This window comes from Podarcis muralis, chromosome 2, assembly GCF_964188315.1.
Source record: "Podarcis muralis chromosome 2, rPodMur119.hap1.1, whole genome shotgun sequence".
NCBI lineage: Eukaryota > Metazoa > Chordata > Lepidosauria > Squamata > Lacertidae > Podarcis > Podarcis muralis.
Window position 1 is genome coordinate 123914869 of NC_135656.1, and position 22483 is coordinate 123937351.

General features: G+C 46.5%; 2 protein-coding genes and 1 pseudogene across 15 annotated transcripts in view; all 3 read right to left on the reverse strand.

Moving 5' to 3' along the window:
* Nucleotides 1-15840, reverse strand: part of LOC114592655 (uncharacterized) — a 51019-nt gene extending 35179 nt beyond the window's left edge. Inside the window, exons 1-5 of one of the 6 annotated variants that reach the window (XM_077923133.1) lie at nt 15752-15840; nt 13620-13794; nt 13367-13493; nt 11401-11493; nt 8244-10450 (exon numbers count right to left, since the gene is read on the reverse strand). In XM_077923133.1, coding sequence (XP_077779259.1) covers nt 8838-10450; nt 11401-11493; nt 13367-13493; nt 13620-13694 — 1908 coding nt within the window. In that variant the 5' untranslated portion in view covers nt 13695-13794; nt 15752-15840 and the 3' untranslated portion in view covers nt 8244-8837. Of the gene's footprint in view, nt 1-8243; nt 10451-11400; nt 11494-13366; nt 13494-13619; nt 13795-15751 lie in introns of those variants that run through there. The other 5 variants (XM_077923132.1, XM_077923127.1, XM_077923126.1 and 2 more) reach the window with 5 other exon arrangements.
* LOC114592541 (uncharacterized) overlaps nt 1-22483 on the reverse strand; it is a 29239-nt gene that overhangs the window by 6642 nt on the left and 114 nt on the right. For 2 of the 9 annotated variants that reach the window (XM_028720737.2, XM_077923140.1), the window contains exons 1-2: nt 3705-4458; nt 3449-3575 (exon numbers count right to left, since the gene is read on the reverse strand). In XM_028720737.2, the coding sequence (XP_028576570.2) occupies nt 3449-3575; nt 3705-3779 (202 nt within the window). In that variant the 5' untranslated portion in view covers nt 3780-4458. Of the gene's footprint in view, nt 1-338; nt 358-3448; nt 3576-3704; nt 4459-5552; nt 5670-5761; nt 5831-22232; nt 22360-22483 lie in introns of those variants that run through there. The other 7 variants (XM_077923143.1, XM_077923141.1, XM_077923137.1 and 4 more) reach the window with 6 other exon arrangements.
* On the reverse strand, nt 17440-19297 carry LOC144327085 (uncharacterized; annotated as a pseudogene).

A 22483-nucleotide genomic window follows, 5' to 3' on the forward strand; every position in this document is an offset into this window, starting at 1 on the left:
AATGGGTTAAAGCTGACCAACAGGCCAGAAGTAGCACTGTTACCGATTTACGATGGGACGGAAGGTTCGCAGGCTATGAAGGACTTGCTCACAAATTTATTGACAGCTGCACAAATTATTATAGCTAGGAAGTGGAAGGGGCAAGCAGAATATAAAATGGAAGAATGGTATAAAGAGGTGAGGGATATAGCTATTAATGATAAATTAACATGTGCCATTAAGGTAAGACGGGGAATATGCAGGAGGAATAATTTTGAGGAGATATGGTACTTTGTCAAAATAAAATGAAAAATAAATAAAAATATAAAACACATTTTTTTAGCTTCCCCACTATGCACCTTCCCACAGCTTTCTTGTCCTGAGGCTCCCTGTCCATGAGTTTCTCTACCTGGACCTCAACAAGTGAGGTCAATTCACACATCACTGCTGGGATGGGGTTGTTCTAAGACAGGTAGAGGAATAAAGCCTCTCAGTTTTGTGAAGATCCAACCACTTACCACCAATTAATAGTGCGGTGGACTCACCCCACTAACTGCCCCCAATTAAATATTGCGCGCACACCTCACTGTATGCCAATTACAGTGGTACCTCGGGTTACATATGCTTCAGGTCACATACGCTTCAGGTTACACACTCTGCTAACCCAGAAATAGTGCTTCAGGTTAAGAACTTTGCTTCAGGTTGAGAACAGAAATCGTGCTCCGGCAGCGCGGCAGCAGCAGGAGGCCCCATTAGCTAAAGTGGTGCTTCAGGTTAAGAACAGTTTCAGGTTAAGTACAGACCTCCGGAACGAATTAAGTACTAAACCTGAGGTACCACTGTACACCAAGTTTTACCCTTTACCACGGGTTAACGCGTGGGGGACTTTTGTGAGGGAAAAATTAGTAATTAGAGTCTTAGGCAGGAGTTGATCCAACAAACAGGAAAAGTTTCACTAAATAAAAAGAGGTTGGGGAACCAAGTGGGTCAGGAAATGTGTTCTTTCGAGTGGAACTTATTACAGTGGTACCTCGGGATGCGAACGGGATCTGTTCTGGAGCCCTGTTCGCATCCCAAACAGGACGTAAGGCGCAACTGCGTGTCTGCGTGGGTCGTGTTTTGCCGATTCTGCGCATGCGCGTGACATCATTTTAACCGTCTGTGCATGCACGAGTGGTGAAACCTGGAAGTAACGTGCTCCATTACTTCCGGGTCACCGAGGAGCGCAACCCGAAAATACTTATCCTGAAGCGTATTTATCCCGATGTATGACTGTACTAAAACTAGACATAAAGATGTCACAAGCTTAAACACAATACTATAGGCACAGCTCTTCTTAAACTTTAGTTGCTAAAGAAATCAGTTGGTACACTTCAGGCAGGTGTTCTGGTTTCCAAAATAGGTGGCAAAATGCTTGACTCAGTTTCTGTTAACTTAGTTAGGAGAGGTGGTTCAATTAAATAATACAACACAGCTTCCTTCACTGATCAATGCCCTGGTTCATGAGCGCGGGGCACTTTCCCTCGCTAAGCAACTCCACTCCTGAAGTAATTCCAAAATGGCTTGACAGACCCAGGGGATCCCCTCCCCCCTTGTGACTGACTTGGGGGTCTTCTCTCCCTAGAAGAATTGCCCCCTCCTGACTGGAAGGAGACCCCGAGGAGCCTGAATCCCCCCAGGATCTGCTTCTCCTGCCTCAAGAGTCAGCCCTCCCAGGACACCCCTGTCTGTAGACCAGGCATCCCCAAACTCGGCCCTCCAGATGTTTTGGGACTACAATTCCCATCATCCCCGACCACTGGTCCTGTTAGCTAGGGATGATGGGAGTTGTAGTCCCAAAACGTCTGGAGGGCTGAGTTTGGGGGTGCCTGCTGTAGACCTTCCCCAGACCCTCAACTGGGTCTCCCTATCCAAGCTGGGAGGGTCTTTCCTCTGGCTATGGACAGTCTCCTCAGAGTGGGTCTACGACTCAAACCAGAACCCGTTCTCCCTCAGTCAAATCCTATCCTCCTCCCCAACTCCCACCTCAGAACAATCCCTCTCCATCTTCTCTCAAATCAAACTCTCTCCCTCAGAAACGGCTCGTTTTATTTTCCCTCCAAAAGTGTTGCTGGCCAATCAGAGAGAGGCTCCATCCCTCTGGTGGAATTTCTGGGGGACTGAATGGCCAGACTCTGGTCGTCCGTCACAACTGCCTTTTTTTCCATGTTTTGCTCAATCGGCATTTTAGACATACGACCAAAAGGGCGTGTGTTTTATTCTAGCACCCGCCTCGGTTGTCATACCAATATAGCTATCTCTCATTCATTCCAACTGAAAGCTCAAAATAAACACAAATGCAAAACAGGAGGCATGGAAATTGTTAAAAAAAAAGGGGGGGGACTAGACATGCCAATCAGGGCTGGTGCAGCTTCGCCTCTCTCTGTCTCTCTCTCACACTCACACACACACACACAGCAATGACTGCAGACTGTAGCAATTGCGATAGCTGCAGCTAGGCAGGGTGCACAAGCCACTCTATTTCTCTTCTCCTTCTCCCCTTTTCTCAGCAGGTCCCCCTCCATTGAGGAGTGTCCCTCACATCTACAGAATTTCCTCAAGCAGCAACCGTGTCATTTCCTCAAGCAATTTCAAAGAGGACGGTGTGTGGGCGTGCACACGGATTTCACAACTCTCTTGAGCCAGCCCCACAGGATATGTCTACCCGAAAAGGTGGCAGTGGCAGTTGCTGTGCTCCCTATCCTTTTTCAGTGGCTTTATAATAAATTATTTGTTGTTGTTGTTGTTGTTGTTGTTGTTATTTATACCCCGCCCATCTGGCTGGGCTTCCCCAGCCACTCTGAGCAGTTCCCAACAAAATATTAAAATACAGTAATGCATCAAATATTAAAAGCTTCCCTAAATGGGGCTGCCTTCAGATATCTTAAAAAAGTCTGGTAGTTGTTGTTCTCTTTGACATCTGGTGGGAGGGCGTTCCACAGGGCGGGCGCCACTGCCGAGAAGGGCCTCTGCCTGGTTCCCTGTAACTTGGCTTCTTGCAGGGAGAGAACCGCCAGAAGGCCCTTGGCGCTGGACCTCAGTGTCTGGGTAGAATGATGGGGGTGGAGACGCTCCTTTAAGCAAAAGAGGTGGGGCCATCTGTTCTGGATGCTTTAGGGAAGTTTTTTTTATGTTTGATTCCATTTTTAATATTCTGTTGGGAGCCGCCCAGAGTAGCTGTGGAAACCCAGCCAGGTGGGCTGGGAATGAATGAATGAATAAATAAAATAATAATGATTATTATTGGAGTTCCCTGTGATTCTACAAGACGGAGGGAGGGGAGGGGAGGGGAGGGTGGCAGCTCTCCCGCAGCCCTGAACAATAGAGAGTATCTCACTCACATGGGTTTTGGGGGGAAGGAGAGGAGGAGGCAGCAGGTGTTCCCACCTCCAATATCTAGCTGCCAGGAGGGATAAAAATGTGCCCTCACCTAGAGAGGCCACCATCTCATAATTCTCCTCCATGACTTCCTTGTGCAGAGCTCTTTGGCCAGGATCCAGCAGAGCCCACTCCTCCTCCGTGAAAAACACAGCCACCTCCTCAAAGGTCAAGAGGGCCTGGAAGAAGAAGAGGAAGAAAACAGAGGTTCTCTTAGATCCCCATCATCCCCACTCAACACAGAGAGAGGCTGGGTGGTCCCATCTGTGCCTCTTCCCTCCTCCCTGCTCCCGTTGCTCTTTCCCTACCTGAGGAAGCTGCCTGGCTCCTCTTTCCACTCCACTGATAAGGAGAGACAGTCCAAAGGATGCCTCAGAGGCCATTGCGCTGCCTGTAGGCGATTTGGAGGAGGCGTAAACTGAGCCACTTCTGGGTCTCTCTCAGCTGTTGTCACGATGTACTTCAAAGCAGGAACAATAGAGAAAGGCAGATTTATTTAGACAGATGGCAGACCTTTGCCTGGGGAACAAATATTAAGTAGAGCTAGACAACCTCTGGAATTGGCAAAAGGTGCATCAAACTTTCTAACAATCCTTGCATTAATTGCACGTCTCCAGACCTTTAACTCAAGGTCACTCAGGAGCTGCGTAGCAAAGTGTGGGTTCCCCTGGTCCAAGCCCAGCACCCTAACTGTGGGCTGGGGAACCTCAGTAGCAGGGGCCAAATCCAGCCCTTGAGGCCTCAGCAATCTCCCAGGCCGCCCCCCCACCTTTAAAATCACTGCCCTGGATCCTCCTATTGAATGGCTGGAAAAGACCCTTGGAATGAATGTAGCTACTGGACAAATGTCAAATTTGCACCCATAGCTCCACCCACCCTGATCTTTGGCCCCACCCATCAATGGCATGTGGCCCCTGGATGACTGTTCAGAAGGGAATGTGGCCCCCTGGCTGGAGAACACGCCCACACCAGTTATAACAGCTATATTTTACTGAGACTGACCCACCTTACAGGGCTGTTGTGCTTTCATCCCGCCCCCCCCCCTTATTACTAGGCCCTCCTGGGGTGAGGGTGGCAGAGAGTGTGTGTGTGGGGGGGGAGAGATTGAACTGCTTCCCCCCCCCTTTCCCCCAAGTCCAGCTGGGGAGGGGGCATTTCTTTAATTCCTCCAGTCTTTGCCATGAACATATTTAAAGGGCTCCTGAGACCTTGATCACTTTCAAATCCTGCCATCCATGGGCCCATTTCCCTTGCCAAGCAGGAGGGAAACTGACAGGTGCTTTTTCATGCTTCAGGAAATGGAAAATGTGCCTCTTCCCTCCAGTTTTGGGGCACAAAAGCAGCACAGCAACCCCTCCCCAACTGCACCCCCCAACATGGGAAACCCAACAAGGCTCTTTCCTTTGTGCCAAAGCAACCTCAGCCCGCCAGACTGGGATTTCTGAAAGGAGAGCTGGGGGGGGGGGGGCTCTCCCTTCCTTCTCCCGTCAGCCTCCTTCTTACTCAGGAAGCCCCGGAGGCCGATTTCCCTTGACACTGTCCATCTCTCACCCCCCACCCAACTCAAAATTTCCTCCCTCTCCCCCAATCCAGAGGCGACTCTGTTCTCCAGCTGCTTCCACTTCCTCTCCCCTGCTTGCCCTCCCGATCTCCGACCCACTGAGGCAGGGGCTTCAGCAGCAGATTTCGGGGGGGGGGGGGCAGATCAGGGTCCTGGAGGAGCAAAGCCCCCCTCCCGCCCAGACCGGCTCCCTGACGCAGGAGGCCAAGGGAGGGGGGTGTTCCAGGCTGAGTGTGAAGAAATAGATAAAAATGGGTTAGGAGGCTAGGTCTAAAATGGGGGGGGGGGGAATGTCCCCTGGTGACTTTCAGTGCATAGGTGCCAGCTCCCTGGGTCCCTGAGCACCCACCCATTTCCCCATGAAGGGGCCGGGCACCCACAAATTTCGGTGCCTGGGCCATGCATACTGAATGGCACCCACAGCCCCGGGGACCCACGGTCGTGGGGTGAAACTGGCACAACTGGTTCCGTGTCCCAGTCAGGTTGCATGGGGGTGGGGGGGGGAGAACCCTTCTCTGGAAGCAAAATCTCTCTCCCCCCCCCCCCCGGAGTCTGGCTGATCTCTCCGCTTCCAAGAGGATCCTGCAATGCAAACCTTGTTTGGGGGAGAGGACGCCCCCCCCCTTTTGCAGCCGATTGCAGACTGGCTCTCCTGGTTCCCAGAGGGAAAGGGGGGCGACCTTCCTTGCTTTAATGACCCCCTCACCTTCCCCCCTCCCGCCCTATTTGTAGATTGATGGGGAGGAAATGCAAATTCTTCTCCCTCCCTGCACCCCAAATCACGCCCCTCCCGAAATGTTGCACCTCTTCCCTCCTCCTTTGCAGGCCTCCTTCTCTTCCCGGGATGTGCATGGAGACCCCACCCCCTCCAACATTGCCTCTACCCCCCCCGCCCTCCTCCGTCACTTCCTGCCTCTCTAGGACGCGAGTTCGTTCACCCAGGGTGACCCCCCCCCCCCGCAAGCAGAGACCTAGGAATGTAGTGGGAAAGGACCCCCCCCCCCCCGTCCACGGTCATGGAGTCTAGTGTCCCTCGGCCTTTTTCCAACCATGGCCCCCTCCCGACCTTCTTTCCTTCCTTTGCCCCCCCCCCCCCCGACGGTAGAAAGGTAGCTATTTAAATGTTTTGCTTGTACATAGACCTTTTTATTTATAGTTTTTATTTATAAATCCACTGCGAAGCACGGGCACTTCTCTGCTTTTCTTTCTTCACTTCTCACTTCCCTCTGTGGCCCCCGAGTCTCGTGCTCTGGCCCCCCATTTACACGATGTTCACCTGGGGCCCCCTTGGAATATCCATATCCCTTTAGAAACACTGTTTTAGTCTTTAACCAGTTACCTGGGAGTAAACCCCATTGAATTGAGTGGGACTGACTTCTGAGTAAACATCCTGTTCAATCCGAAGGATTTTTATTCAGAAGTAATTCCCACTGAGTTCTATACGACAGATTTCCCCAATTGGGCAAGTTCTGCAGAACCTGTTTTTCAAAAGAAAGTCATAGACCCCCCCCCCACTTTTGAGATTTTTCCTGTCTCTACGGTAGATTCTGTTGTGTGAATGGTGCTGTGGATCCCGGGGGGGGGGGGGTGTTACCTGGAGTGGGCAGACTACCCCATATGGTTTCTCTCCATGGGTTTCATTTTGGGGAAAATAAGCAATGAGCTTACAGTGAAGCATTTTGCACACTCTTGTCACACACCTGCTTGATTCGAGATGCTCCCACACTCCCCTGTCCCACCTTCTCATGTCGTGCAAAACATGCAGAGGAGTTGAGTCTTTCCTAGTTCTCCCACTAAACTCCCCCTTTATTCCTGAGACCCTACCAGCCCACAGACTGTCTCACCAGAGTGGTGCATGCTCTAGTTATCTCCCGCTTGGACTACTGCAATGCGCTCTACGTGGGGCTACCTTTGAAGGTGACCTGGAAACGACAACTAATCCAGAATGCTGCAGCTAGACAGGTGATTGGGAGCGGCCAAGACCACATAACAACACCAGTCTTGAAAGACCTACACTGGCTCCCAGTATGTTTACGAGCACATGTCAAAATGTTGGTGCTGGCCTAAACAGCCCTGGCCCAGTATACCCGAAGGAGCGTCTCCACCCCCATCATCCAGACTGGACAATGAGGTCTTCCTCAGAGGGTCTTCTGGCAGTTCCCTCACTGTGAGAAGTTACAGGGTAGCAGGCAGAGGGTCTTCTCGGTAGTGGCGCCCTCCCATCAGAAGTCAAAGAGATAAACAGCTACAGTGGTACCTCTGGTTGCACACGCTTCGGGTTACAAGCTCCGCCACCCCGGAAGTAGCCACTCCTGGTTGTGAACTTTGCCCCAGGATGCGAGCGGAAATCGCACACCAGAAGCGTGCAAGCAGCAGGAAGCACCATTAGCGAAAGCACGCCTCATGCTACGAGTGGTTTCTGGTTATGAATGGACCTCCGGAATGGATTCCATTAGTAACCAGAGGTACCACTGTACACAACTTTCCAAAACATAGTACTGTATCAGGAAGCATTTAATAATTGATGTTTTGTGTGTTTTTATTATGTCGGAAGTTGTCCAGAGTATCTGGGTCAACCCAATCAGATTATTATTATATTATTATTGCTTGTCACAAAAGCAGTAGCCCTGGGGTAGCCACATGATGTTTAGGAGTGAAAATGGACCGACTAGGGGATTCACTGGTACCTGCAGCATCTTTTCTTTCCAAAAGTGTTCCATTCTTCAACTGGAATTGTGTTTGTGCCACAAATGGAGAGGTAAGGGTTAACTTTCCCTTCACACTTGTGGACCTATCCCTATGCCCTATTGGTTGGAAGGAAGTTTCTTGTTGGCTGTAATAGTAGGTATGTCTTAAATCCTGCTTGCAAATGTGGAGGCAGCCTCTCTTCCCTTAAATGCCTGAGGTGGTTGCAGCCTTATGGCAGTTCATGGATTTGTAGGAAGTTCTCCTGTGGTTTCTCCCCTCTGGGTGCTAATTTGGGGATAATTAGGCATGAGCTTCCACTGATGTATTTTACACCCTCTCGTGTAACCTGCCACTTGCTTCTAGACCTACAGTGCCCTGTTGCCACCTTCCCACCTCATGCAAGATGCACAGCTAAGAGCTGAGACTTTTCTGTCTCTTTCTTTTAAAAACCCCCTTTATTCCTGCTGCCACCAGCTATGTTTTTTCTGAAGACCTTGCCCTTCACAGAATGAGGAGGCATTGCAGCACTATTACTGTATGACCTATAGACCATGTATTCAGGATTACTTTATGCAGATAAGAAGTTGCTTTCAGCCTGTTTCTTATTTGTTGCTTTATTGCAGTTAAAACAATGCGTCTCATGCCGCCGTTCCTATAATACTAGTTTAACCAACTCTTTTTGCAAAGCAACACAACGTGTGTCACACTCCCCTTTTCACAACTATCCATTTCTAACTCCAAACATCAACTCTTCCAACTCTCTTGATCAAAGACCAAAATTCAGCAGACTCTCAAGCCCATCATCATTAAACACAACAACTCCAGATTCACACCCCTTCTCCCTATCTAATAATACAAAGCAACTTATACTTTACTAAGTAGTGTGAGTATTCATTACTTTACTACATGAATGTACAACTTTACATTGACACACCAGAATATCACATACACAGAATGCGTTTAAATTTGATTTCTACCTATAGGAACCTGTTCATCTGAAGGAAGAAGTGAGCTCTTGAGGGGGCAACTTTCTACCCTCCATACACCTAAATGGTTTCTCCCCTATGAGTCTGTAAACATTTTGTATGTACTTTATTAAACTGAAGCACTTTAGTTTCACATGTGCTGGGGTCACAAAAAAAATAAGAATATTCGGATTGAAGTTCTTTCCACACTCCATACGCCTACATGGTTACTCCCTTGTGTGAGTCCGTTGATGATTTCTAAGTGTTCCACTACAGATGAAGCTCTTTCCACATTCAATACATTTATATGGTTTCTCCCCTGTGTGAGTCTGTTGATGTTTTCTAAGCGTTCCATTCTCAGTGAAGCTCTTTCCACACTCCATGCATTTATATGGGTTCTCCCCTGTGTGAATCCGCTGATGTTGTCTCAAGTTTCCACTGTGACTGAAGCACTTCCCACACTCCATACATCTAAATGGTTTCTCCCCTGTATGAGTTCGTTGATGTACAGTAAGGTATCCATTGTCACTGAAGCTCTGCCCACACTCCATACATTTATATGGTTTCTCCCCCGTATGAATTCGTAGATGTATTGTAAGAGTTCCATTCCGACTGAAGCTCTGCCCACACTCCTCACATTTAAACGGTTTCTCCCCTGTGTGAATTCGTTGATGTACAGTAAGATTTCCGCTTTCGCTGAAGCTCTTTCCACACTCCATACATTTAAATGGTTTTTCCCCTGTATGAGTCCGTACATGTATGGTAAGTTTCCCATTTTCACTGAAGCACTTTCCACACTCCATACATTTAAATGGTTTCTCCCCCGTGTGAGTCTGTAGATGTGTTGTAAGACCTCCACTGTGACTGAAGCTCTTCCCACATTCCATACATTTAAATGGTTTCTCCCCTGTGTGAGTTCGTTGATGTCTAGTAAGGTGTGAATACTGTCTGAAGCTCCTTCCACACTCAATACATTTAAAGGGTTTCTCCCCTGTGTGATATCGTTGATGTATAGTAAGGCGTGAGCACTGAAGGAAACACTTGCCACACTCCAAACATTTAAATGGTTTCTCCCCGGTGTGACTTTGCTGATGCACAGTGAGTCTCGAACTACAAATGAAGCACATGCCACACTCCACACATTTATATGGTTTCTCCCCTGTGTGAGTTCGCTGATGTCTTGTAAGAGTTCCATTCTCACTGAAGCACTTCCCACACTCCATACATTTAAATGGTTTCTCACCTGTGTGAGTTCGTTGATGAACACTAAGATTTCCGCTTTCACTGAAGCTCTTTCCACACTCCATACAGTTAAATGGTTTTTCCCCTGTATGAGTTCGTATATGTATGTTAAGTTTTCCATTTTCACTGAAGCTCTTCCCACACTCCATACATTTAAATGGTTTCTCCCCTGTGTGAGTCTGGAGATGTCTTTTAAGATCTCCACTGTGACTGAAGCTCTTTCCACACTCCATACATTTAAATGGTTTCTCCCCTGTGTGAGTTCGTTGATGTTTAGTAAGGTGTGAACACTGTCTGAAGCTCCTTCCACACTCCATACATTTAAAGGGTTTCTCCCCTTTGTGAATTTGTTGATGTTTTGTGAGAGATACACTGTGACGGAAGCTCTTTCCACACTCCGTACATTTAAAGGGTTTCTCCCCTGTATGAATTCGTAGATGCGTTGTAAGAGTTCCATTCCGTCTGAAGCACTTTCCACACTCCACACATTTAAATGGTTTCTCCTCTGTGTTAGTTTGTAGATGGGTGCTAAGGTGTTCACTCAAACTGAAGTAATTTACAGATGGCTCCTCAAAATTCTGATTGCCTCCTCCATCACCTGGTTTAAAGTGGGCGATAAGAAAATATTGTTAGGTCTTCAAGGAAGAGAACCAGAGAACTTAAGACACAGCAAGACCAATCAGCACCTTCTCTTCTTTTAACACCTCCATCATTCCTCCCTCTACTATGTACCAAACTTTTAGGAAAGGAAAGGATATCTGAAAATAGTTTCAAGAACCCTTAGTATCCAGTTCTACCTTCAACTCCCATGTAACACTGAGCACTAAGAGAAACCTTGTATGCTGAGGTGAGGCATCTATGACCCTCCAGATGTGGTTGGACTCTAAGTAGCATCAACCCAAGTAAAGATGGCCAATGACCATGGATGGCGGGAGTTGTAGTGCAGCAACATCTGAAGGGACACACTTTTTCCATCTTCCCCCTCCTGTGAAAATGCTACCCCTCTGTATTCAGTTTTCTCCTTCCTCCCTGATCTGTAATAGCCCACTGATACATTCCAACCCACTGTAAAGGTAAAGGTACCCCTGCCCGTATGGGCCAGTCTTGACAGACTCTGGGGTTGTGCGCCCATCTCACTCAAGAGGCCGGGGGCCAGCGCTGTCCGCAGACACTTCCGGGTCACGTGGCCAGCGTGACAAAGGAACGCCGTTTACCTTCCCGCTGGTGAGCGGTCCCTATTTATCTACTTGCACCCGGGGGTGGTTTCGAACTGCTAGGTTGCCAGGCATTTAGACCGAGCAGCGACAGCGCACCCCGCCGCGGGGATTCGAACCGCCGACCTTTCGATCAGCAAGCCCTAAGCGCTGAGGATTTTACCCACAGCGCCACCCGCGTCCCTCCAACCCACTGTACACATCACCTAAACCTGCACCAGGATGCTGGAAAAGATGGGCCCTCATTCTGATCCAAAAGGGCTCTTTTTGTATTCCTACACACTGAAAGGAGACACAGAAAGTTACAGTCTCACAGCAAAGTGGAAGTATGTACCTCTGAATTGGTCCAGGACAACATCCCTGTAATTTTCTGTTCCAAGCGACGAGATGTGCTCAGACTTGAGTATCAGAGTCTCTGCTATGTGGACTAAGTAAAACATAAGTGCTGTATTAGTAGTAGTAGTAGTAACAACAACAACAACTTTTATTTGTATCCCACCCTCCCCGGCTGAGACTAGGCTCAGAACAGCTAACATCAAATATATAACATTGATATAAAATCAAACAATAATTATATTACGTCCAAAAAACAGGTCAGAATCAAAATAAATTCTAATTAGATGGCTTTCCACAGGGTTAGCGTTGGGAACAGTAAATGCTCATCAGGCCCAACTGTGTACGCTGATCTTATATGGGCCTGTGAGAATGCTGGGAGGCCTTTTTTGTACTAGTTCTTATACAAAAAGAGAAGGAAAGTCAGGTTGAGCCATGATCAACTCTGGCGGAACAACTCTGTCTTACAGAAAAGATGTCAAATCTCGCAGGGCCCAAATCTCTTGTGGCATAGCGTTCCACCAGACTGGGGCCAAGGCCGAAAAGGTCCTGGCCAGCCTAATCTCCCTGAGGCACGGGATCTCCAGGATGTTATTATTTGCAAACTTTAAGGTCCTCTGTGGGGCATACCAGGAGAGGTGGTCCCTTAGGTAAGAGGGTCCTAGGCTGTATAGGGATTTAAAGGTTAAAACCAGCACCATAAACATGATCCTGTACTCCACCGGGAGCCAGTGCAGCTGTTATAGCACTGGATGAATGTGATCCTGCGGCAAAGACCCCGTAAGGAGTCTTGTCACGGCATTCTGGACCCGCTGGAGTTTCAGGGTCAGCTTCAAGGGCAGCCCCACGTAGAGCGAGTTACAATAATCAAGCCTGGAAGTGACTGTTGCATGGATCACAGTGGCTAGGTCAGGGCAAGAGAGGTAAGGGACCAACTGCTTAGCTTGGCGGAGATGGAAAAATGTTGCCTTTGTTGTAGCTGCAACCTGCGCTTCCATAGCAAGGGAGGTGTCAAAGATTACACCCAAACTCTTGACAGAAGGCGTTGGCACTAACTGCGCACCCACAAGAGATGGGAGTTCATGATAATACAGTGGTACATCTGGTTATAACTTAATTCGTTCCAGAGGTCCGTTCTCAACTTGAAACCATTCTTAACCTGAGGCACACTTTCACTAATGGGGCGATTCCGCTTGCATCCTGGGGCAAAGTTCGCAACCAGGAGACCTACTTCCGGGTTAGCAGAGCTCGTACGCCGAAGCTTTCGCAAGAAGGACGGTTTGCAACTACCGATATTATTTTATATGACTTTAAAAATATACAATATTAATCTTTTGAGGCAAAGACAATAAAGTATCTGCTGGCCCCTTAAAAGCTAATAAATGATGTGGACCAGGAAATCTCATGCCACCATTATTAACCTGTGAGTCTCTTTGTAGATTTTCCCTTTTTAGGTTTTTTTGGGGAATTCATACCACAATATCAGCTTCTGAAGAGTTACCTACTGACAAAAGTACAGTGTTGCTATAAACTACAATCTTCAACATCACTTCAGACAACAAAAGAGGCTTCAAGATACTCTCAAGGCAAATTTTAAAAAATGAAGTATAGGCATAGAAAACACTGGCCTGCAAGAGTGCCAACTGGAAAATAGCTTTACCAAAGGCTTCATGGACTTTGAAGAATCACAAGGCTCAGGACAAAAGGGAGAAACAAGCTAAGAGGAAAGCATGTTTGGCAAAACTTCACTGTGATTAACTCCCGCCCGGAAAGCTATGTCCCCACTGTGTATGGATCCAGAATTTGACTCCACAGTCACTTACAGACACACCGTTAAGACCGTGTTCATGGAAGACTTGACTACGAGGATTCGCCAAAGAAGAAGACACGACATGAATAAATGGCTCAAACAGCAGTTTTACACCTCCAACGTCAAACAGCCAAGAGGAATAAAAATCTGCCCTTACCTAGAGAGGCCACCATCTCATAATTCTCCTCCATGACTTCCTTGTACAGAGCTCTTTGGCCACGATCCAGCAGAGCCCACTCCTCCTCCGTGAAAAACACAGCCACCTCCAAAAAGGTCAAGAGAGCCTGAGAGAAGAGGAAGAAGACAGAGGTTATCTTAGATCCCCATCATCCCCACTCAACACAGAGGGAGGCTGGGTGGTCCCATCTGTGCCTCTTCCCTCCTCCCTGCTCCCGTTGCTCTTTCCCTACCTGAGGAAGCTGCCTGGCTCCTCTTTCCACTCCACCTCTGAGAAGAGGCCGTTCAGAGGGGGTCTCAGAGGCCATTGCGCTGCCAGTGGAAAGGACGGAGGAGGAGGCGTAAACTGGGCCACTTCTGGGACTCTCTCAGCTGGTGCCACAATGCATTTCAATGCAGGGAGCAGCTCTTTAAAGAGAAAAATGCAGAAATTATTATTATTAATATTATTATTACAGAATTGAATTTATATTCCACTCTATACCCGGAGGTCTCAGCGGTTCATAGAAAGGCAGATTTATTTAGGATGGGAGACATTTACACAGACAGCATACCTTTTACAAATTACAAATACCAGTACTAATAAATCAATACTCATAAATTCTAATTACAAATGCGAAATCCAAAAACATATTGTGAAACATATATGAAATAGTTGTGTTGTTGTTGTTTAGTCGTTTAGTCGTGTCCAACTCTTCGTGACCCCCTGGACCAGAGCACGCCAGGCACTCCTGTCTTCCACTGCCTCCCGCAGTTTGGTCAGGCTCATGCTGGTAGCTTCGAGAACACTGTCCAACCATCTCGTCCTCTGTCGTCCCCTTCTCCTTGTGCCCTCCATCTTTCCCAACATCAGGGTCTTTTCCAGGGAGTCTTCTCTTCTCATGAGGTGGCCAAAGTATTGGAGCCTCAGCTTCAGGATCTGTCCTTCCAGTGAGCACTCAGGGCTGATTTCCTTCAGAATGGATAGGTTTGATCTTCTTGCAGTCCATGGGACTCTCAAGAGTCTCCTCCAGCACCATAATTCAAAAGCATCAATTCTTCTGCGATCAGCCTTCCTTATGGTCCAGCTCTCACTTCCATACATCACTACTGGGAAAACCATGGATTTAACTATACGAACCTTTGTTGGCAAGGTGATGTCTCTGCTTGTTAAGATGCTGTCTAGGTTTGTCATTGCTTTTCTCCCAGGAAGCAGGCGTCTTTTAATTTCGTGGCTGCTGTCACCATCTGCAGTGATCATGGAGCCCAAGAAAGTAAAATCTCTCACTGCCTCCATTTCTTCCCCTTCTATTTGCCAAGCAGGAGGGAAACTGATGAGGGGCTTTTTCATGCTTCAGGAAATGGAAAATGTTCCTCTTCCCTCCAGTTTTGGGGCACAAAAGCAGAACAGCAGCCCCTCCCCAACTGCACCCCCCAACATGGGAAACCCAACAAGGCTCTTTCCTTTGTGCCAAAGCAACCTCAGCCAGCCAGACTGGGATTTCTGAAAGGGCCTCCCCCTTCCCAAGAAGCAAATTATTGCTTCCTTTTGTTTCCTTCTCACATGAGCCTCTTTCTTACTCAGGAAGCTCTGGAGGCCAATGTCGAGGGAATGTCAAGGGAACTGTCCACCTTTCACCCCCCACCCAACTCGAAATCTCCTCCCTCTCTCCCAATCCAGAGGCGACTCTGTTCTCTAGGTGCTTCCACTTCCTCCCCCCTGCTTGCCCTCCCGATCTCCGCCCCACTGAGGGAGGGGCTTCAGCAGCAGATTTAAGAGGGGGCAGGTCAGGGTCCTGGAGGAGCTCAGCCCCCCTCCCGCCGCCCAGACTAGCTCCCTGACGCAGGAGGCAGAGCCAGGGGGGAGCGATGAGGGGGGGGGGGGAGCAGTGAGAAGGGAGATGGAGGGTGTTAAGCAGAGAGGAGCATCACTAGGTGGGATGGGGCTACCCCCCTTTGAACAGAGGAGGACTGACCTCTGAGTCAACATGCACAGGGTGGGGCTGCAAATCCCTCTGTAATTAAGTTGCACTAGGGGGGGACCCTTTTCTGGTTCCTCTCAAGTGTCTTCGCCCCCCTCCCCTCCCCCCACCATGGGAGCCTGGCTTGATCTCTGCGCTTCGAAAAGGATCTTGCAATGCAAACCCTCCTGGGGGAAGAGGACCCCACTTTGCAACAGGATAGCCTGCATCCAGCCCACCGCCCCACTGATTCCCACAGAGAAAGGGCAGAGTCCCTTCCTGCATTCCTTTCTCTTCTCTTCTCTCCCCCCCCCCCCCAAATCCTCCCGCCTCCTTTCCCAGCTGCCCTGTTTGTAGATTCAGGGAGAGGGAAAGCAAATCCTTCTCCCACCCCCCTCCCCAAATAATCCCCCAATATGCGGCACCTCTTTCTCCTCTTCTCCAAGTCCGCTTCTCTTCCGCAAATGAGGATGGAGACCCCTCTCCTCCAAATAGCCTCCCTCCGCCACAGAAAAATAGCTTCCTGCCTCTCTAGGAAGCGGAGCTCATTGACCCAGAGGGAGGGGGAGGGGCAGGAGATACGCCCCCCCCCCTTCCCTGCAAACAGAAATTCCCTTCCCAGCCGGCAAGCCCTATATTCCCGTTTATTGAGTGAGCAATTCATGGGTTCAATTCCGTGCAGAGGCAGGGAAAGACAACACCCACACCCCAATTTTTGAAAAGCCTCCTCCTGGAAAGGGGTTTAGAGCATTAATGGAAGACAACCCTAAAAGGTGGTCCTCCCTGGATGGTTAAGTCCAGTCAAAGGCATCTCACTCTCAGGCCGAGAGTCCAACTGTGGGCAGCTTGCAGCACCTGCTATGGCTGCTTCATGTCATGGGCAAATGCTCAATGCCGGCAGAGGGAGGAGCAGCTCCAGGTGAGCTCTGCTTTCAGCCTCCTGTACACCTGCTCTTTCTACAGATTTCTGAAAGACGGGCCAATAGTAATAGCTACAATAATAATTTATTATTTATACCCTGCTCATCTGGCTGGGTCCCCCAGCCACTCTGGGCAGCTCCCAACAGAATATTAAAAACATGATAAAACATCAAACATAAAAAACGTGGGCACAGAGATTCCTCTCTCCACAGGGAAATGACTCTCCTGAAACCACTGGAGATGCCCACATTTCCCTGTCCCACCTTCCCTCATAGAATCATAGAGTTGGAAGTGACCACAAGGGCCATCGAGTCCAACCCCCTGCCAAGCAGGAAACATTCCTCCGTATATTGTTTGTCCCCCTCAGCACCTCCTTTATTCCAGCTGCCACCTGGGATTTTATCCACTTTGCCGTTAACGTAGCCATAAATGAGAAGCTATTGCAAAACAATGAATTCATAAAATATAAACAACATAGGACAGTTTAAAGCTTACTTTGTGCACATAAGAAAACCGTTCCAGTCTTTCTGTGTTTTCATTGTTCCTTTGTTGCAATTATAAAAATGGGATTTATGGTGCTGTTCCTATAACAGGGAGTTGGACTTGACCCTTGGAGTCCCTTTCAACTCTACAGTTCTAGGATTCCAGAGCCAATCCTGCTTCCTAAACACCACGGTTGTCAGGGACATAGCCGCCCAGAACGGTGCTGAGAAGTCTGAATGGGACAAAGAGCCGGACGAGGAAAGGATGGCTTTTTCTCCTTCTCAGCTACGAATGAACACAGAAGAAGAAGAAGAAGAAGAAGAAGAAGAAGAAGAAGAAGAATCTGTCTTTGTAACATCTGGGTGACATTTTAAAAAATGTGAGTAAAATATTTAATATAATTATAATATTTATACATAGTATTATAGTAGCAAATAATAGGGAACTGTACAGTCATACCTCGGGTTGAAGTAGCTTCAGGATAAGTATTTTCAGGTTGTGCGCTGCAGCGACCTGGAAGTAACGGAGCGCATTACTTCCAGGTTTTGCCGCTTGCGCATACGGTAAAAATGACGTCATGCGCAGAAGCAGCGAATCGTGACCCGCACAAACGCTGGTTGCGTTCACTTCTGAATGCAAAAAATAATATAGGCCTACTAATAAAGATGAATATTTTTCATCATAGGCACCTACACAACACAAAACACTGTTCCTGTATGTTGGTTTTATTTTTTATCTTATATTTTGGAAATGTACATCCAGGTTTTTTCCTTCGAATTTTTTGGGGGGCCCCAAGAGAGTGAGGCCCTAAGCTATAGCTTGTTTAGCTTATACATAAATCCGTCACTGTCTGTGAGATCGTTGATGTTTACTAAGAGTTACACTCTTACTGAAGCAGCTTCCACAATCCATACATTTAAATGGTTTCTCCCCTGTGTGAGATCGTTGATGTTTAGTAAGAGCTCCACTCTCACTGAAACTCTTCCCATGATCAATATATTTAAATGGTTCGTTCATGTACAGTAAGTACAGTGGTACCTCGGGTTACAGATGCTTCAGGTTACAGACGGGTTAAGAACTTTACTTCAGGATGAGAACAGAAATCACGTGGCAGCAGCGGGAGGCCCCATTAGCTAAAGTGGTACCTCAGGTTAAGAACAGTTTCAGGTTAAGACGAATTAATTCCAAAACGAATTAAGTTCTTAACCAGAGGTACCACTGTATTCCACTGTGACTGAAGCTCTATGCACACACTACAGGTTTCTCTCATGTGAGTTTGTAGATGTATGGTCAAATTTGAAGGTTCACTTAAACTCTTTCCACACGCCAAACATTTATACGGTTACCCCCATGTATGTGTTTGTGGATGTCTTGTAAGTTGTCCACCTTCACTGAAACCCTTCCCACAATCCATACATTTAAATGGTTTTTCCGGTGTGACTATGTTCGTGCACAGTGAGTTTCCAACTACAAATAAAGCTCTTTCCACACTCCAAACATTTAAATGGTTTCTCCCCTGTATGAGATCGTTTATGTCTTGTAAGAGCTCCACTCTGACTGAAGCACTTCCCACAATACAAACATCTATATGGTTTCTCCCCTGTGTGAGTTCGTTGATGTTTTCTAAGAGCTCCACTCTCAATGAAACCCTTCCCACACTCCATACATTTAAATGGCTTCTCACCTGTGTGAGTTCGTTCATGTACAGTAAGTATTCCATTGTAACTGAAGCTCTGTCCACACACCATACATCTAAAGGGTTTCTCTCCTGTGTGAGTTCGTAGATGCGTTGTAAGAGCTCCACACTGAATGAAACCCTTCCCACACTCCATACATTTATACGGTTTCTCCCCTATATGAGTTCGTTGATGTATTGTCAGTTTTGCACCTTCACTGAAACCCTTCCCACAATCCTTACATTTAAATGGTTTCTCCCCAGTGTGACTCTGTTGGTGCTCGGTGAGTTTCCAACTACAAATGAAGCTCTTTCCACACTCCATACATTTAAATGGTTTCTCACCCGTGTGAGTTCGTTGATGTACAGTAAGTTTTCCATTTTCACTGAAGCTCTTTCCGCACTCCATACATTTAAATGGTTTCTCCCCTGTGTGAGTTCGTTGATGTTTTGTGAGAGCTCCTCTCTCAATGAAACCCTTCCCACAATCCATACATTTAAATGGTTTCTCCCCTGTGTGAGTTCGTTGATGTTTTGCAAGAGATCCATTCTCACTGAAGCTCTTCCCACACTCCAAACATTTAAATGGTTTCTCCCCTGTGTGAGTTCGTTGATGTCTTGAAAGAGTTCCATTCTTACTGAAGCTCTTTCCACACTCCATACATCTAAATGGTTTCTCCTTTGTGTGAATTCCTTGATGTATGGTAAGTATTCCAAATTCACTGAAACTCTTCCCACACTCCATACATTTAAAGGGTTTCTCCTCAGTGTTAGTTTGAAGATGTGTGCTAAGGTGTTCACTCACACTGAAGTCCTTTACAGATGGCCCCTCAAAATTCTGATTGCCTCCTCCATCACCTGGTTTAAAGTAGGAGAGAAAGAGAATATTGTTAGGTATTCAAGGAAGAAAACCAGAGAAGTTGAAACACAGCAAGACCAATCAGCACCTTCTCTTCTTTTAACACCTCCAGCATTCCTCCCTCTACTATGTACCAAATTTATAGGAAAGGAAAGGAAATCTGAAAATAATCTCAAGAACCCTTAGTATCCAGTTCTACCTTCAACTCCCATGTAACACTGAGCACCAAGAGAAACTATGCTGAGGTGAGGCAGCTAAAGCCCTCCAGATGTGGTTGGACTCTAAGTACCATCAACCCAACAAAGACCAGGGATGGTGGGAGTTGTAATGCAGCAACATCTGAAGGGACACACTTTCTCCATCTTCCCCCTCCTGTGAAAATGTTACACCTATGTATACAGTATTCTCCTTCCTCCCTGATCTGTAATATCTGGCTGATACATTCCAGGAAACTGTTCACATCACCTAAATCTGCATCAAGATGCTGGAGAAGATGGCCCCTCGTTCTGATCCAAAAGGGATCTTTTTATATTCCTACACACTGAAAGGAGACATACAAAGGTACAGCCTCACAGCAAAGTGGAAGTATGTACCTCTCAATTGGTCCAGGAAAACATCCCTGTATTTTTCTGTTCCAAGCGAGGAGATGAGCTCAGACTTGAGTATCAGAGTCTCTGCTATGTGGAATAAGTAAAGCAGAAGAACTGTTTATATCATATGTGACTGTAAAAATATACAAAAGTATTAATCTTTTGAAGCAAAGACAGCAAAGTATCTGGTGGACTATTAAAAGTTAATAAATGACGTGGACCAGGAAACCTCATGCCACCATTATTAACCTGTCAGTCTCTTTCTATATTTTACATAGGATTTTTTGGGGGGTGAGGGTTTTATACAACAATATCAGCTTATGAAGAGTTACCTACTGACAAAAGTACAGCATTGCTATAAACTACAATCTTCAACATCAACTTCATTGGACTGGTCATGTTGTTCAGATGCCTGATTATCGTCTTCCAAAGCAACTATTCTATTCCCAACTTAAGAATGGAAAGAATATCAATGATTAAAATGACAGTACTTCCCCAAATCCTCTTTCTCTTTCAGACAATTCCAATAATTATTGGGACAAAATGTTTTAAAGATTGGCAGAGGGACCTGGACAATTTTATTTAGTTGGCAGGGCAGAAAAGCAAGTATTAAATTTAAATTGTTGACGGAACCCAGAGAAAGAGGAGGGTTCGTGGTCCCGGACCTCAGAAGGTACTTTGAGGCTGCATGCTGGTCTTGGCTGAAAGAATGGATGTTGCTTAGGAATACCGAAGTCTTGGATTTAGAGGGCGGGGACAAGGTTTTCAGGTGGCATGGCTACTTATGCCATGATAAAATACAAGCACATAAAGGCTTCACGAACCACCTAGTGAGGAATGCCTTATTCAAAGTTTGAGAGAAGAATAAATCCAAAGTTCTAACAAAAAACCCTTGGTGGATATCACCTATAGAGTCAACTGCCATTCATAAGAATAACATGAACAATAACTGGGCCAACTAACATAGACTTGGTGGATGAAACTGAAAAGGTCTGAAGAACTCAAACAACTAGGGATAAATTGGCTAGAATATTACCAGCTTAGGGCAACCTTTGAAAAAGATAAGATGTTAAAAGGGTTTGATAATAAAGCATCGATCTTAGAGAAGGAGGTTTTACAGAACAACCAAAAGACTCTCTCCAGAATGTACATGCTGTTACAGAATACTCAAATACAAAAAAGAGGAAAAGGGAAAGGCCATAATAAGATGGGAGCAGGACTTAGGTTATGTAATTGAATATAAAGAGTGGAAAAAACTGTGGACAAAAAATATTAATTTTAAAGCATGTTATTTAATAAGAGAAAACTACCTGAAAATGCACCATAGGTGGTATTTAACACCGGAGAGATTGGCTAAAATGAACAAATCGCTTAGTAATAAGTGTTGGAGATGCACAAAACAGATTGGAACCTTCTACCGTATGTGGTGGACATGTCCAGAGATCAGAAAGTTCTGGGACATGATCCATGAAGAAATAAAAAAGTTACTAAGAACTTCACATAGCAAAAGATCAGAAGCATACCTTTTGGGAATATTGAATGGTGATATTTCTGGAGAAAATACTAAATTCTTCCTGTACATGACATCAGCGGCGAAACTCCTGGTGGCTAAGTACTGGAAGGGTAACCAGGTACTGACTAAAGAGGAATGGTTATGTAAACTATGTGAATTATTTGGAACTGGCCAAACTGACGGATATAATAAGACTAAAGCCAATGAATGCTGTCAAGAAGGAATGGAAGTGCTTGAATGATTATTTAGAAAGACAAGGTTCTAATGTAAAAATTTGGCTGTGTCTAGAAAGACCTTGTGAATGGGAAATGGGAAACACACACACACACAAATTTCTTTTTTCAAATTTATTCTTTATGTATGGCTTGGTATTGATGTATTTACTTTGCAATAAAAATTCTTTTTTAAAAAATGAAATGAAAATAAAAAAAGAATGGAAAGTTGAAATACTGGTGGACAACTAAAGGGGTTTAAAGACGCTTTCAAGGCAAATGTATAAAAATGAAGTATAAGCACAGAAAATTTGGCTCCAATTGGAGAATAGCCTATACCGAAGGCGTCATGGACTTTGAAGAAGCACAAACTCAAGACAAAAGGGAGAAGCAAGCTAAGAGGTAAGTACATTTGGCAAACCCTCACTGTGATTAACTCCAGCCCAGAAATCAATGTTCCCAATGTAGAAGGAGGTGTGGATCCAGAATTGAACTCAACAGACAGTCACACACCGTAAAGACCATGTTCAAGGAAGGCAATCTTACTCGGCTACGAGAATTCGCCAAAGAAGAAGATATGACATGAATAAATGGCTCAGAGGAGCCACACCTCCAACATCTAACAGCCAGGAGGAATAAAAATCTGCCCTTACCTAAAGAGGTCACCATCTCATAATTCTCCTCCATGACTTCCTTGTGCAGAGCTCTTTGGCCTGGATCCAGCAGAGCCCACTCCTCCTCCGTGAAAAACACAGCCACCTCCTCAAAGGTCAAGAGGGCCTGGAAGAAGAAGAGGAAGAAGACAGAGCTGCTCTTTGGTCCCCATCATCCCCACTCAACACAGAGGGAGGCTGGGTGGTCCCATCTGTGCCTCTTCCCTCCTCCCTGCTTCCGTTGCTCTTTC